At 47.6% G+C, this 17,460-nt stretch overlaps 1 protein-coding gene across 2 annotated transcripts; it reads left to right on the forward strand.

The window, feature by feature from the left end:
• The first annotated feature begins 5,480 nt into the window (after nt 1-5,480).
• UBE2I (ubiquitin conjugating enzyme E2 I) lies at nt 5,481-16,247 on the forward strand. Of its 2 annotated transcripts, none has more exons than XM_073555193.1 (7): nt 5,481-5,691; nt 11,835-11,911; nt 12,014-12,097; nt 13,900-13,972; nt 14,495-14,604; nt 14,682-14,761; nt 15,425-16,247. In XM_073555193.1, exons 2-7 carry the CDS (start codon nt 11,846-11,848, stop codon nt 15,486-15,488), a joined length of 477 nt encoding a protein of 158 aa, XP_073411294.1. In that variant the 5' UTR covers nt 5,481-5,691; nt 11,835-11,845; the 3' UTR covers nt 15,489-16,247. The 2 variants fall into 2 exon arrangements, with proteins under 2 accessions (XP_073411294.1, XP_073411295.1); XM_073555194.1 differs by lacking the exon at nt 5,481-5,691 and adding an exon at nt 7,841-8,264.
• Nucleotides 16,248-17,460: the final 1,213 nt, after the last annotated feature.

Here is a 17,460-nt window from a genome sequence, read left to right on the forward strand (position 1 = left end):
CCCTTGCACACCGCGATCAAACACGATCGCGGTGTACCGGGGGTTAAAGGGAAGCATCGGCAGGGAGGGGGCTCCCTCCGTGCTTCCCTGAGCCTCCCACGGCAGCGCAATGTGCAGCGCTGCTGCGGGGGGCTCCTTTCCTGCAGGCCCCCGAATCCAAGATGGCGTCGGGGGCCTGCAGGAAGCTGGCTTCCTCAGTGCCTGCAAAGCGTAGGCATGAGGAAGCCTTCTGCACTGCCTGTGACAGATCGCTGATCTGTCACCGTGATCTGTGATGTGACAGATCAGCGATCTGTCACAGGACAGTGATGTCCCACCTGGGACTATTTAATAAAGTTAAAAAAAAATATAAAAAGTGTTAAAATAAATTTTAAAATATCGCCAAATAAATTAGAAAAAAAAAAAAATATATTCCCCCAATAAATCCTTTTTTTTGAAATAAAAAAAAACAAAACAATAAAAGTACACATATTAGGTATCGCCGCGTCCGTAACGACCCGCCCTATAAAACTATCCCATTAGTTAACCCCTTTAGCGAACCCCTTAAAAAATAAAAATAAAAAACGAAGCAAAAAATAATGATTTATTATCATACCGCCAAACAAAAAGTGTAATAACGCGCGATCAAAAAGACGCATATAAATATCCATGGTACCGCTAAAAACGTCATCTTGTCCCGCAAAAAACGAGCCGCCATACAGCATCATCAGCGAAAAAATAAAAAAGTTATAGCTCACAGAATAAAGCGATGCAAAAATAATTATTTTTTATATAAAATAGTTTTCATCGCATAAAACCGACAAAACATAAAAAAAGACCTAAATGAGATATTGCTGTAACCGTACTGACCCGAAGAATAAAACCGCTTTATCAATTTTACCGCACGCGGAACGGTGTAAACGCACCCCCCCAAAAGAAATTCATGAAACGCTGGTTTTTGTTCATTCTGCGTCCCAAAAATCGGAATAAAAAGTGATCAAAAAATGTCACGTGCCCGAAAATGGTACCAATAAAAACGTCAACTTGTCCCGCAAAAAATAAGACCTCACATGACTCGGTGGGTCAAAATACGGAAAAATTATAGCTCTCAATATGTGGTGATGCAAAAACTATTTTTACAATAAAAAGCGTCTTTTAGCGTGCGACAGCCGCCAAACATAAAAACCGCCATAAATAGTAAATCAAACCCCCCGTTATCACCCCCTTAGTTAGGGAAAAATAATAAAATAAAAAAAATGTATTTATTTCCATTTTTCCGTTAGGGCTAGGGTTAGGGTTAGGGCTGAGATTAGTTTTAGGGGTGTGTTGGGGTTAGGGTTGGAGTTAGAATTGGGGGTTTCCACTGTTTGGGCACATCAGGGGCTCTCCAAATGCAACATGGCGTCTGATCTCAATTCCAGCCAATTCTGAGTTGAAAAAGTCATATGGTGCTCCTTCCCTTCCAAGCTCTGCCATGCGCCCAAACAGTGTTTTACCCCAACATGTAGGGTATCAGCCTACTCAGGACAAATTGCAAAACAACTTTTGGGGTCCAATTTCTCCTGTTACCCTTAGGAAAATAAAAAATTGGGGGCAAAAATATCATTTTTGTGGAAAAAAATGATTTTTTTATTTTCACGTCCGAGCGTTATAAACTTCTGTGAAGCACTTGGGGGTTCAAAGTGCTCACCACACATCTAGATAAGTTCCGTGGGGGGTCTAGTGTCCAAAATGGGGTCACTTGTGGGGAGTTTCAATAGTTTAGGTACATCAGGGGCTCTCCAAACGCACATGACACCCGCAGACCATTCCATCAAAGTCTGCATTCCAAAACGTCACTGCTTCCCTTCCGAGCCCCGACATGTGTCCATACAGTAGTTTTCTCCCACATATGGGGTGTCAGCGTACTCATGACAAATTGGACAACAACTTTTGGGGTCCAATTTCTCCTGTTACCCTTGGGAAAATGAAAAAATTGGGGACTAATTGATCATGTTTGTGGAAAAAATACGATTTTTTTATTTTCATGCCCGGGCATTATAAACTTCTGTGAAGCCCTTTGGGGTTCAAAGTGCTCACCACACATCTAGATAAGTTCCTTAGGGGGTCTCGTTTCCAAAATGGGGTCATTTGTGGGGGGTTTCCACTGTTTAGGTACATTAGGGGCTCTCCAAAGGCAACATGACACCCGCAGACCATTCCATCAAAGTCTGCATTCCAAAACGTCACTACTTCCCTTCCGAGCCCTGACGTGTGTCCATAGAGTAGTTTTCTCCCACATATGGGGTGTCGGCGTACTCAGGACAAATTGGACAACAACTTTTGGGGTTCAATTTCTCCTGTTACCCTTGGGAAAATAAAAAAATTGGGGACTAATTGATCATGTTTGTGGAAAAAATACGATTTTTTTATTTTCATGCCCTGGCATTATAAACTTCTGTGAAGCCTTTGGGGGTTCAAAGTGCTCACCACACATCTAGATAAGTTCCTTGGGGGGTCTAGTTTACAAAATGGTGTCATTTGTGGGGGATTTCCACTGTTTAGGTACATCAGGGGTTTTCCAATCACGACATGGTGTCCGATCTCAATTCCAGCCAAAAACGTCAAATGGCGCTGCTTCCCTTCCGAGCTCTGCCATGCGCCCAAATAGTGGTTTACCCCCACATGTGGGGTATCAGCGTACTCAGGATAAATTGCACAATAACTTTTAGGGTCCTGTTACCCTTGGAAAAATAAGAATTGAGGGTGAAAAGAACATTTTTGTGGAAAAAATATGATTTTTTAATTGTACGGCTTTATGTTATAAACTTCTGTGAAGCCCTTGGGGGTTCAAAGTTCTCACCACACATCTAGATAAGTTCCTTAGGGGGTCTAGTTTCCAAAATGGTGTCATTTGTGGGGGGTTTCCACTGTTTTGGTACATCAGGGGTTTTCCAATCGCGACACGGTGTCCGATCTCAATTCCAGCCAAAAACGTCAAATGGCGCTGCTTCCCTTCCGAGCTCTGCCATGCCCCCAAATAGTGGTTTACCCCCAAATGTGGGGTATCAGCGTACTCAGGACAAATTGCACAATAACTTTTAGGGTCCTGTTACCCTTGGGAAAATAAAAATTGGGGTGAAAAGATCATTTTTATGGAAAAAATATGAGTTTTTAATTGTACCGCTGTACGTTATAAACTTCTGTAAAGCCCTTGTGGGTTCAAAGTTCTCACCACATACCTAGATAAGTTCCTTGGGGGGTCTAGTTTCCAAAATGGGGTCACTTGTAGGGGGTTTCCACTGTTTAGGTACATTAGGGACTCTCCAAACGTGACATGGCGTCCGATCTGAATTCCAGCCAATTTTGCATTGAAAAAGTCAAACGGCGCTCCTTCCATTCTGAGCTCTGCCATGCACCGAAACAGTGGCTCCCCCCCACATATCAGGTATCAGCGTACTCAGGACAAATTGCACAATAACTTTTGCAGTCCAATTTCCCCTGTTACCCTTGGTAAAATAAAAAAAATTGAACCTGAAGTATTTTTTTTGTGAAAATAAGTTAGATGTTCATTTTTTTTTTAAATATTCAAAAAAATTCCTGTGACGCACCTAAAGGGTTAATAAACTTCTTGAATGTGGTTTTGAGCACCTTAAGGGGTGCAGTTTTTAGAATGGTGTCACTTTTGGGTATTTTCTATCATATAGACCCCTCAAAGTGGCTTCAAATGTGATGTGGTCCTAAAAATAAAATCGCGTTGTAAAAATGAGAGATCGCTGGTCAACTTTTAACCCTTATAACTTCCTAACAAAAAAAAAATTTTGGTTCCAAAATTGTGCTGATGTAAAGTAAACATATGGGAAATGTTAGTTATCAAGTTTTTTGTGTGCCGTATCTCTGTGATTTAAGGGCATAAAAATTCAAAGTTGGAAAATTGCGAAATTTTCAAAATTTTCGCCAAATTTCCGTTTTTCTCACAAATAAACGCAAGTTATTTGAATCAAATATTACCACTAACATGAAGTACAATATGTCACGAGAAAACAGTGTCAGAATCACCGGGATCCATGGAAGCGTTTCAGAGTTATGACCTCATAAAGGTACAGTGGTCAGAATTGTAAAAATTGGCCCGGTCATGAACGTGCAAACCACCCTTGGGGGTGAAGGGGTTAAGAGCGGCCTGGGGTCAGAATCAGAGCGCAGAGTGGATTTGCCCTAATTTTCATACCAATGATCCCTTTAAGAGACCCTGGGGTAAGAACCACAGAGCTCAGTGGATCGGTCCTAACTTCCATACCGGGGATCCCTTTAAGAGGGAAGATGTGCCTATGGGACGGAGGATGTGTGGGGGTATATGGGCAGGGAGGGGGGATTCATTTGTCATGAGCAGACAATGGCTGGGAGCTTATGTTCCCGGGGATGCTAGATTTCTCCCACCATGTCAGTGTCTGCTGAGGTGTTGTCAAGTGGGAAAACTTGCTCATAGCAACCAATCACAGCTCAGCTTCTTTTAACCAACGCTGGTGAAATGAAAGATGCTTCGTGATTGGTTGGTGACACACACACATACGTAAATTTATTGTTTTTATATTTAGTTATTATTCCTGTATATTATTTTTTAATGTAATTATTACTAGTTATTAGTCCTGTCTATTATTACTTTATGCAATCATTACTATGTTTTCTAGTATTATATTAGCTGTACTTTTTCTTTTGTAAATTATCACTCTATATTTTATTTGTATTCATTTTCGTCCTATGGTTATTTTTCATCCGGCGTGCTCTGCATGCTCCGCTGCTCTCTGCTCCCCCGAGTCCCCTCACTCTCCCCGGCCGGCGCCGCCTCCATGATCGGCCGCAGTAAGGGACCGTCTCCACTCCTCCGCTCTCCTCTCTGCAGCACGGACTCGTCTTTTGTAACGATTCCTGCGATTGGTCACTAAATCCCCGTCCCCGCCCATTATTTACCAATCCCACCAATCAGAGCACAGCTCTCTCCCGGCTGCATCCTGCTTTCCATTCCGTGTGGAGGAAAAAAACCCTGAGCCATTTTAGGCCTCACGGCCCAGTTCGGTGTCAATAGTCGAACCTCGGGCGTTTTAGTCGATGTATATAGCTGACTAAGCGCATGTACTCGGTATATGGGGCGATTTTACCCGGTTATCTGATTCACCCACTCCGCTGCGCCTCGTTACACACTCCCTGAGGCCTAGTCTTTCATCCCGACCGGCACTTTGTAGACGGTCCCTTATTTTTAGAACGCGGCTCCTTTAAGTGCATAGCTGTCTACGCTGCTGCCTGCGCGCCTGTTTTCTGTCTGCACGTTCTCCCTCTCACAGTGATAACAGGGCCACATAAGCCGGCGAGAGAAGCGTGTTCTCATTAATTTATAACCCGCCCGTTTGTAATATGTGTCCGTGGCCGGGTGGGGGCGCAGCCGGCACCTGGAGGGGTGGGCGCTGCTGCTTTACACGGGGATAGCCGGGATTTAGCGCGCACAGCGCCTCCTGCTGGGCGGGGCAGGAGTTGCTCGGAGGCTTTGGCGGTTTTTTCCACCCCGTGCAGGCAGTAGTGAGGACAGCTCCGGGGCTGGGGTCCTTCTGACATGAGGTCCTATTTAGTCTGGGTCAGGTTCAGTGCTGCTTCAGGAGGGAAACTTTAGGGGCTTTGTCCCGACACAAAGAGCAGTGACCGCCGCGGAGCCCGGATTATCAGGGGGTGAAGCCACAGCAGGTGAGCGGCTCCCGGGGGCCGGCGAGGAGAGGGCTGCTCACGGCGGAGCGCGAACGGACGGGCGGGGGCGGAGGCCGCAGCGTCACCGGGCGCCTCCGCATCTGCTATGGGAACGGCGGAGGGATCCGGTACCGGGACGCGGAGGGGGCGGAGGGGGCGGCAGGGGCTATTTCACCCCATTCATTCTCATGGTGGGTGGCGGCTCCGGGGCAGCATGGCCGCCTCCTCCTCCGAGCTGTCACTGCCGGACTAGTCCTCCCAGGACGGGCAGTGCCCACACTGAGGCCGCCGCCGGCTGCTGCCATTTATCCCCCCTCCCATCATTCACTTTTACTCTTTTACACCTCCCAACTACTGACTATAACATCCCCCTATGCTCAGTACCGCCTCACCGCATGGATCCACACCGGGGAGGGGGTGTCCTCCATCCTCACACATTGGGGGCCACTCACCACTTCTGGAAGTGGGGGGTCACTAAACGGTGCAACTGTATGCTAATGACCTGTAATGAGTCATGTGGGTGGAGCTTATCCTGAAGAGTCCAGCGGTCCACTTCTTCCATAGACGTGAAGGATTGAGCCAAGCCCAGAGGATGCCCAGGGTATGTGGAGGTTGGGCCTGCAGGGCTCTCTGAACAGGAGCGCACCGCCCCCCCCCCCCCCCGTGACTCTCTGAGCAGGAGCGCACCGCCCCCCCCCCCCGTGGCTCTCTGTACAGGAGCACCCCCCCCCCTGTGGCTCTCTGTGCAGGAGCGTGCACCCCCCCCCGTGGCTCTCTGTGCAGGAGCGTGCACCCCCCCCCTGTGGCTCTCTGTGCAGGAGCGCACCCCCCCCCCCCCCCTGTGGCTCTCTGTACAGGAGCACACCCCCCCCCCCCTGTGGCTCTCTGTACAGGAGCACACCCCCCCCCCCCCTGTGGCTCTCTGTACAGGAGCACACCCCCCCCCCCCCTGTGGCTCTCTGTACAGGAGCACACCCCCCCCCCCCCCCCGTGGCTCTCTGTACAGGAGCACACCCCCCCCCCCCCCCGTGGCTCTCTGTACAGGAGCACACCCCCCCCCCCCCTGTGGCTCTCTGTACAGGAGCACACCCCCCCCCCCCCTGTGGCTCTCTGTACAGGAGCACACCCCCCCCCCCCCCCTGTGGCTCTCTGTACAGGAGCACCCCCCCCCCCCCCCCCCCTGTGGCTCTCTGTACAGGAGCACCCCCCCCCCCCCCCCCCCTGTGGCTCTCTGTACAGGAGCACCCCCCCCCCCCCCCCCCTGTGGCTCTCTGTACAGGAGCACCCCCCCCCCCCCCCCCCTGTGGCTCTCTGTACAGGAGCACACCCCCCCCCCCCCCCTGTGGCTCTCTGTACAGGAGCACACCCCCCCCCCCCCCCCTGTGGCTCTCTGTACAGGAGCACACCCCCCCCCCCCTGTGGCTCTCTGTACAGGAGCACACCCCCCCCCCCCCCCTGTGGCTCTCTGTACAGGAGCACACCCCCCCCCCCCCCTGTGGCTCTCTGTACAGGAGCACACCCCCCCCCCCCCCTGTGGCTCTCTGTACAGGAGCACACACCCCCCCCCCCCGTGGCTCTCTGTGCAGGAGCACACCCCCCCCCCCGTGGCTCTCTGTGCAGGAGCGCACCCCCCCCCCGTGGCTCTCTGTGCAGGAGCGCACCCCCCCCCCCCCCCCCCCCCGTGGCTCTCTGTGCAGGAGCGCACCCCCCCCCCCCCCCCCCCCCGTGGCTCTCTGTGCAGGAGTACCACCCCACCCCCCCCGTGGCTCTCTGTACAGGAGCACCCCCCCCCCCCCCCGTGGCTCTCTGTGCAGGGGAGCACCCCCCCGTGGCTCTCTGTACAGGAGCACCCCCCGTGGCTTTCTGTACAGGTGCGTCTCCGCCCCCCGTGGCTCCGTACAGGAGCATTGCATGTGCTGTACTATTTCCTTGGATAGCGGTAATTCAGTCGTCACCTTCATGTCAGTCCATCGCTGCCCAGCTCCGCAGAGACTCGTAGGATGACCTGTAATGAGTCATGGGGGCGGAGCTGCTCCTCTTGAAGAGTCCGGCTCGCCCATAGACACCAGCTTCACGATGCGGTCCAGTGTGTTGGCCTTGGTTCTAGAGGTCTTTCTGCGCTGTAAAAGGATCCTGACCCACTGGACTCTTCAGAGTGGTGGCTCCACCCCCAGGACTCCTTACAGGTCATACCAATATAAGAAGCCGATGAGTGAGTTGACTTTATTACTAATTTCCTGGGAAATTAGGACTCGGCATTCGACTGGTACGAAGACCTCAAACTGGGGCTACCGTGTTTGCTGGATAAAACAAAAAGGCGTTATTCCCCCTGCAGTCTTCTCTGAGCGAGGCGAGCGGAGGATCTAATAATGAGCCCTGTTTCTGTGTCACGCCGCATCAGCCAGTGCAGGAGGAGATCCGTACCGACCCGCCGCCTTATTGGCTAACAGCGCGGTAGTTTGGGCCAAAACATCCTGCTGTGCTCTCGATTTAATAATTAACGTGCCTCGTAGCAATAAGTCTGACCACGTGCAAGAACTAAGTTTCTGGAAAGACGTCAGGAATATATTCAGGTAAGAACGATCTACTAGTCGCAGCTAGAGATCCGCAGGTGACAGCATTACACAGGCAGAATGCCACTCACTGCAGATTATTAAGGAGTTGCCTTACAAGCCGTTCTCTGCATCGTTAATTAATGGGTGCAATTCTAATAATGCCCTGCAGATGGCAGTTTGTGGCGTGAGGGAATTCTCAGTGTGCTTGGAAGAGACGTAGACCAAGGAAGCCGTGATGGTAGGGGCTAGTCACTATGGTAGGGGCTAGTTAGGTATATATCGGGTATCTCCCCAATTCTGTTCTTCTAGGGATGTAATTAGCTTTGCAACTTTTCTTTCGTATCCTCCCTTGCTCCATGTTGTGAGTGAGGTGGCTTGCGGGCTACAGTGATGCGCTAACACCAAAGCTGAATTTAAAAGGTGAGTATGTTGGAAAGTTTATTACGTTTTTACACGTAGGGAAGTGGTCTCAACTGTCAGAGCAGTTAAAAAAAAAAACCTGCTTTGGCCTTTAGCAGGAAACCAGCCACTGCTGACTATACCTAGGGGGCACCTACGGATGGCCATGAGTGAGATCCTTCACCCTGTCCATGATGAATGTGGGGGATCATCCTCGCTGGACAGATTAACCTCCTGTCCTAGTCTCTTCCAAGCAGCTGTGATCAGTGAGGTGATGAGATGTCACGTTACCACTGATTGGACCCATGTAAGATATTAGTGTCATAAATCATGGTATATTGCTTGCTGTCAGTGAATGCAAATACTCGATTGGGAGATGATGACCTGACATTGCCGATGGCAGCTGTTAATCGAAGGGTAAGAAATCATGAACCTCAGTAGTTATGCTCAAGTTGAAGGGATACTCGTTCTACAATATGCTGCTTTGGTCGAGCGTTCCCTGTTATCGGCCGTTCTAGTGCAAGACGAAGCCGACTGTAAAGGTTAGAGATGAAGTCTGGAGAACTGAGGCCTGGCGAGATCCGTAATGATGACTGTACCCACTGTCTGAGGGAGATGAGCAGCTGCCACACAAGCCTGGCAGCCGCTTTTCTCCATTGCGCTCTTGAAATGAAGCTACGTGGTTGGCAGGGCCAGGAGCGCACATGGATGAAGCTTCAGCGTTTCTGTCATGGAAGATAAATTCTTGTAAGTCCGATTCTAAAAGGAAGGCAGTAGGGAGCCGTGTATATGCATGACTGGCTCCTGTCATTCCTCTACAGAAGGATTAAAGGGTAATCTCTCCAATGGAAACTCCGCACCGGCCTGGCCGTCTGCGTTTCACACGGGAGGGTAAAATGCTGTGTAATGGTTACAAGATGGCAAGGGCAGGACCAGCTGTGTACGTGGCACACGGGTGATAAGGCCCAGACACTTTACTGGACCAGGAACTGCTTGAGGAGATGCTCATCCACAGGAGGGTCCAGTATTGAGTACTACAAGTGAATGGGCACGGAAGGGTGCAGATGAACTCGATAATGGGTGCGGATGGTTCATAGTTGACCCCTGATAATGGGCACGGGAGGGTGCAGATGAACCTGATAATGGGTGCGGATGGTTCATAGTTGACCCCTGATAATGGGCACAGAAGGGTGCAGATGAACCTGATAATGGGTGCGGATGGTTCATAGTTGACCCCTGATAATGGGCTCGGGAGGGTGCGGATGGCTCCTATATAACCATGTTAATGGGCACTGAATGGTGCGGATGGCTCCAAGGTGACCCCTGATGATGGGCACGGGAGGGTGCGGATGGCTCCGAGGTGACTCCGATGATTGGCACGGGAGGGTGCGGATGGCTCCTCGATGACGGGCTCGGGAGTGTGCGGATGGCTCCTCGATGACCCCGATGATGGGCTCGGGAGTGTGCGGATGGCTCCTCGATGACGGGCTCGGGAGTGTGCGGATGGCTCCTCGATGACCCCGATGATGGGCTCGGGAGTGTGCGGATGGCTCCTCGATGACGGGCTCGGGAGTGTGCGGATGGCTCCTCGATGACCCCGATGATGGGCTCGGGAGTGTGCGGATGGTTCCTTGATGGACCTGGGAGTGTGCGGATGGCTCTGAGGTGACTGCGATGATGGATACGGGAGTTTTCCTGTCAGCTGGAATAAATTCTTTCTATCCTCCATTGATAAAACATTTTGACCTCTTGGACATCTGGAAGAACTTGACTAGCCTATGAAGTGTATAGGGAAGAACCTCAAGGGTTAGAATCCGGGAAAGATGTATTTGATGAGGAAACCTTCCGCCATGACTTGCTGCCTTCAGGGCTTCTCCTACTTGGCAGTGCTCCTTACATCTCCTGGATGAGGGGTTATGTATAGCATAGTCCTCCTCTAGATCTCTTCCAGTTCTCCATCTTCCAGTCTTGCTAGTTTTCATGACCGGTCTCCTAATTATGCGTTGACTTTGGCCGGAGGCTGTTGATATTTGTAGTGATGCTCTCGTTTTAGTGACACAAGGAATTGTCAATGAACCGGGGAAAAAAAAGCAAATCAATGGGCATATAAACCATCTGGCTGTACGTTGTGCCGGCTGCACCCTCGGATGCCCCCTGCAGATGCTTGTGACTGACTATAGTCAATAGGTTCGAGGTGTAAAGTAAGTGCCCCCTTCCATCTTGCACCTTCTTGGTGTAGACTTTAACAATTTAACGTCTGGTTCTCCTTGGCTGAGTACCTGTCATCTGCGCATTAAATACCGCGGTGACATGACTCAGGCTGCACGGCATGACGACGATGAGTTCCTATAGAAGCCTGACCACATTCCGCCGCTGCCCTTGATACCCGCGGGGGGTATTGATTTGTGTTTCCTTCATTTGAAAATGGATTTTCTCGCTCAGTCGTCGTCACTTCCACATTGCGAGCTGAGGAGCTTTGCTGACATGGCGTGTGTCCATTTGGCAAGTCAGAATTTCGCAGTTTTGCCATGACCGGCTTATCTGCCGTAGAAAAGATGTTTAACCCCTTCTTGCTTCACGACTTGGCACCATTCAGCTGCTCCCTGGTGAACGGAAGCAATCGGGAGCTAACTGATCTCCGCCATTAACCACTTACTCGCTGCCGTATGTGTCTGGACAGCGGCATTTTAAGTGGCTCTGTTCTGCTTGGCTGCAAGAGACCATTATTGGCACCATATACCACAGTGCAGAAGTATTGCATTTGACAGCAGAAGTACACTATAAAAGGACTAAAAGTGAAATAATTTAAGAAAAAAAGAATCGAACTTTGCTCAGATCAGAAGACCTAGCCGATACGCCAGGTTCAGCTGCTTCGTGGGTATCCAAGCACATTCGCTCATCAGTTGTTTTTACTTTAAGATGGATCTGAGCAGTGACTGTACCCCAGACGGTTAGGTTTTCTATCTTGACAGTACCCATCCCAACTTAATTCATAAAGGGCTGTGTATAAGTAATGACCATTGACTGCAATTTCTAAATGCCTATTAGTTTGAGGAAACTGCAGTTAGACCCTTATCTGACCTAATTTCTTTGCTGCAGTTAGTGCCTTGGCCACTAGATGGCGGTGGCATTCTCCTGGTTAGTGCTGCACCTGGTGAGAGTAGACTAACCCCGCGCTTTTTGTTGCAGGAGCCCAAACTATGTCTGGCATAGCCCTGAGCAGACTCGCGCAGGAGAGGAAAGCTTGGAGAAAAGACCATCCCTTTGTAAGTTTCACACATCCATTTTTAAACAGGTGTCTGCTATGTGTCTGCTAAGTTTTTAGATTATAACGCTTTATAATTTTGGTTTTTCTTGCATTTCTCAAGGGGTTTGTTGCAGTACCAACAAAAAATCCAGATGGCACAATGAATCTGATGAACTGGGAATGTGCTATTCCAGGGAAGAAAGGGGTAAGGCTGACAATCTCTACTATTGCACCATTAATGAGTACTTATGTGGCCAGTACAAGGCTGCAGATTTCCCAAAAGGTCCAGCAACTATATCCTGGGCTTGTTGGCAATATTGGTACACTCCTGTCATGCGAGCCTATGACTTGCTGCGTCCATAGTAGTCTCATGTGTTACAATGGCTTTTTTTTATTTTTTGTCTGTTTTGAATATGTGCATTAAGTGCATGCATGCAGCAGTGTCTGTATCCCTGCACATGCTGTACACGTTCAGCACCTGCGCAGGACAGGTTGGGAACCCTGACACCCAGGACAGACTTTCTTTGTGATATTTTGGGCAAAAGGAGATTGTAAAAAGATGAATGTGGTATAAACCGCAGCAGTTTAAGACCTTCTGGAAGATGTTCTCTACCTAAATGGTGCCATATCTAACACAGGGTGGGATCTCCTTCATGAGTGACAGGTCTTCTAAGAAGCAGAGCTCTAGTATTGGTAGAACTATAAAGCTCAGCACACGTTCTGCTAAAACACATTCAGCCATCAGTGGTTAGTTCTGAAGTCTACAATGTCATCACTATATTTACGTGGCGATAACAGGGCATGTGAACAAGCACGTGGCTCACGACAGCGTGAGCTCCGGCTGCAAGATTTATAACAGCAGCTTGTCTGTCTAAGAGCTGAGGGGGAGGTAAGCACATAATTGCTGTAGAGAAATTAATGGGCCGGAAGGGGGTGGCTGGGATGTTGGGAGTTGACTCCTTTCCTGGAATTTAACTACTGTGCACTGTTGGCCAGGAGCTAGTGAATCGCTCATAAGTTCTATAACAAAGTTCCTCACCTTCTTTTTTTTTTTTTTTTTTGTCTATTTGGTGTGGGAATAAAACTAGCCGCCCCCCCCCCCCCCCCCCCAAAAAAAAAAAAAAACACTGGATCTTGACACTCTCTTGCCAAATGGACTATTTTATAAGACAGATCTCTTGTATCTCTTCCATTAATGTATATCGTGTTGGCTTTCTTATTGCAGAGTTTTCCTGCTGTTAGGGTGTCCTTTTAGCAGGCAGAAACTCTATAATTTTTCTGTGTCCCACCATTCCTGACCCCCGAAGCCCAGACAACCTTAATCAGTGTACTTGGTGAGCTGATACCATTGTGTGGAATATTGTATAGAAACTTATTTCCCTGCAAAAAGATTAAAAAAAAAAAAAGTACATGTATCAATCTCTCTCTCGCTATAGCCACATATATCATGTGCAAGAAAAAGGCTCCCCCCAATTGCATGGGAAAATGTCCCCTGACAATGACTGCACTGGCAGAGCTGATCTGGGTCTGACTGCACTCAGCAGCTCTCCTATGCTGGCACTCTGCGTTCATGTGATTGCCAGGGCCTACAGAAGTATTGCTAGTACCTATGCTTCCATGTTGCGCTCATTGAGTGTTGGGTAGGTGGAGAAATAGAAGACACAAGGGGTAATGAACCATTTCTACCCAGGGTCCCGGCTTGAATTACAACCTCCTAATGTCAGTCATTGTTCAATAGTGCAGAGTTGAAGCCAATGACCAAGCCCTTTAAACTTGGTCATTATGAGGTTAAAGGAAATGAATTTCCAGAACGCTATGGACCAGGATATCCATACAGCCGCATCTGAGAACACATGTAATGGATGGTTACAGACTGGCTCCATGAGGCCGGCTGAAGGCTTGTAGAAGACTGCCGCATTCTCAGAAGGCAAATGTGTACACTAGCTGCTTGGTAAATGTAGACCATCTTCCTGCACTATTGACTTCTTGTCTGTTTATTCTCTGCAGACCCCATGGGAAGGAGGACTATTTAAACTACGAATGCTATTTAAGGATGATTATCCCTCCTCGCCTCCAAAATGTAAGTACTCTGATCACACATGAGCCAGGACTGTGCCTACTTGGCTTGTTCCATTGCAAGCTGCGTTATTGCACTCGTAATGTCTCCATATGGCCGTGTACAGTGACATGGGTGTTCTGCTGGGCAGTCCAAGGCACGGCACACAAAGCTTTACATCTTGGGGGGGGCATATGGATGTCATAATAGGGAGTTCTGGTCAAAAGCCACATGTGATCGTGAGGTCACCTTTCATTTTAAAGAAGGTTATTTCTTTTCCTGAGCTGCTAACTGGTCTAGGTACGGTCTAACTCTATCACCAACCCAAGATTGTCAGACATTGAGGTTTTGTTCCCACGTAAGAGGCTTATTCTCTTCCACCCTCTCCTTAATTCAGCACATGGGCAGAGTCATCCGAGCGTTCATTTATATGGGGAGAGTCGAGAGCGGGACAGGGCTGGCATCCAAAGAAGCGGTCGTCAATCAGGGGTACTGCCGACATTGGGATTCTGCTGCTGATTCAGTTTCATCCAATTTGTCCTACAGGTAAATTTGAGCCTCCGTTATTCCACCCAAACGTCTATCCTTCAGGAACAGTGTGTCTGTCTATCTTAGAAGAAGACAAGGATTGGAGGCCAGCAATCACAATTAAACAGGTACGCCATGCTCTGCTGCAGTAAGAGGAGCTGGACGCTGCGCCCGTGTCCACTTACACGTCTCTGTATCTTCACAGATCTTGTTAGGCATACAAGAACTTCTAAATGAACCAAATATACAAGATCCAGCTCAAGCAGAGGCATACACAATTTACTGGTCAGTATTTCCTGTGCGAGGATGAAAATGCTGCAAAATAAAGGCCCCATTACACGTATCAATGTCCCAGCGATCCCACCAACGATCCGACGTGGATGGGATTGCTGGGACATAGTTAGCTGATCGCTGGTGAGCTGTCACATAGCAATCAGGACCAGCGAGCAAGCTGGTTTCCAAGGTAAACAGCGGGTATCTAAGAGCCGTGGACTTTGTATATACAGAGCCTGGTGTGGGTGGAGTTAGCTTCCTCAGCTCTGCTTAATGCTAAATCAAAAAGCTCTGTGAGAACAGCTGCTCCCAGTAAGCTAAGTTATACATTGTTGGATTCAGGGCTTCTTTGCCTGCATCAGGCTGCTCTCAGATGAATTGGCAAAAACCTGCTGACCTAAAATTAAATATTGGGTGACTACGTTTAATACATTTGACATAGAAACATAATTGGCAAAAAGTCCATTTTCTGAAGATGCATTTAAAAAAAAAAAAAAAAAAAATGATGGCGTCCTGGTGTGGCTCTCTTCCTGACCTCCACTGAAAGGTGAAGCAGAGGGATTAAACCACACACGGTCTAATCCTATGGTGTTATTGACTGGTTCTTCTCATACTGTGCATTTAATGTTTCTTGTTTTGTTTTTTTTTTTTTTTTTTCTCCTCATTCTCCTCCAGCCAAAACAGAGTGGAATACGAAAAGAGAGTCAGAGCACAAGCCAAGAAGTTTGCACCATCATAAGCTTCAGAAATGCGGCATCTTAAAATAAATAAGTAAAAAAACCAAAAAAAAATAAAAAACAAAAAAAAGGAAGGGATTGGTTTGGCAAGAACTTGTTTACAGAAAAAAACAAATTTTTTTGCAAAATTGAATGACGCTAAATACAAATGAGTCACTTAGGGGAGGGGGTCGTATGTGTGCCATTTTTCCATTTTTCGCCACTTGTATAGAGTTCTAAATTTGCTGAATATCCTCCCCCGTTTTTTCATACAGGGTCTCTTCCTTCAGTCTTTTTGTATTTTGATTGTTATGATGTAAAACTTGCTTTTATTTTAATATTGATGTCAGTATTTCAACTGCTGTAAAATTATAAACTTTTATACTTCTATAAATCCACTAGTAATCTATACTTTGCTTTTTTTTTTTTTTTTTTTCTTTTTTTTTTTTTTTTAATTTTCATTTTTTCTTTGCTATCTGATGCAGGCATGCTTAAAAAAAACAAACAAAAGATAATAACAATGTTTAGAACTTTATCTAGCCTCTAGCTGGCTGTATTATAAACCAATGTCATGACTTCTACCCCCTCCCCTCCCCTAAATTTTTCCATTCTAGGTATCTCAGAAACTAAGGTTGGTCACTTGCAACCTAGCGCCTTCGACTTTATTTTTTTATTTTTTTCCTCCCGTCAGCCTCTTGCTTCTGCATCACTTCCTTTTGTGTTTATATGGCGTTCTGTCTGTGTTGCTGTTTAGATTAAAATAAACTGTTTATATAAAGGTTTTTTTTTTTTGTTTATCTTTTTCATGAAAAAGGACCATGCGTAGAAATCTTCATGGCTTGTAAAACTGACATTTTGACACTTTATATTCTGTAAAAAAAAAAAAAAAAACTGCATAATTTTTTTTTTTTTTTTTTTATATTCCTTATTCTTGACGTCTCAGATACACAGATATAGCCTGGCATCGCAATGTAATCAGCTGAACATATACTGTATGTGTTTGTAATCCTGGAAAAAAAAAAATGCAGAAATAAATAAAACAGCAGTAAAACCAAAATCTTAAAGCTGGTAAGTATAATGATCTTTGTTGGAGATCTGCCAATCACCTGATCGCTGTATCACCATAACTGATGCAAATAAAACAAGTCAATTGGAACAGACTGAATATATATATTTTTTTAACCCCTTTCTGCCATTTGAAGTACTATCCCGTCCATGTGCCCTGGGCCTTAATTCCCAGGGACGGGATAGTACATCATAGCAATCAGTGGCGCCCATGTGGTGAGCGCCGCTGATCGCGGCCGGGTGTCAGCTGATTATCATAGCTGACACCCGCCACTGTGTCAGGGGCGGTAATGGACCGCCCACGACACGTTAACCCCTGGCACACTGTGATCAAACGATTGCAGTGCATCGGGGGTTTAGTGAAGCATCGGGAGGGAGGGGGCTCCCTCCGTGCTTCCCTGAGACCCCCATAGCAGCGCAATGTGCAGCGCTACTGCGGGAGTCTCCTTCCCTGTAGGTCCACGGATCCAAAATTGGCGGCGGGGACCTGCAGGGAGTCGGCTTCCTCATGCCTGCAAAGCGCAGGCACGAGGAAGCCTTCTGCACTGCCTGTGACATATCACCGATCTGTCACAGCGATCTGTGATGTGACAGATCAGCAATCTGTCACATGAGTTATGTCCCCCCCCCCCCCCCCCCCCGGGACATTGTAATAAAGTTAAAAAGAAAAAAGTGAAAAATTTAAAAAAAATCGCAAAATTAAAAAAAAAAAAATCCCGAATTCATTTTTTGGAAATAAAATAAACAAGTACACATATTTGGTATCTCTGCGTCCGTAACGACCCGCCCTATAAAACTGTCCCACTAGTTAACCCCCTTAGCAAACCCCTTAAAAAATAAAAAAAAAATCATCATCATACCGCCGAACAAAGTGCAATAACGCGCGATCAAAAAGACGCATATAAATATCCATGGTACCGCTGAAAACGT

This window comes from Dendrobates tinctorius, unplaced genomic scaffold, assembly GCF_039654945.1.
Source record: "Dendrobates tinctorius isolate UK_male_01 unplaced genomic scaffold, ASM3965494v1 ptg000222l, whole genome shotgun sequence".
NCBI classification, from domain to species: Eukaryota; Metazoa; Chordata; class Amphibia; order Anura; family Dendrobatidae; genus Dendrobates; species Dendrobates tinctorius.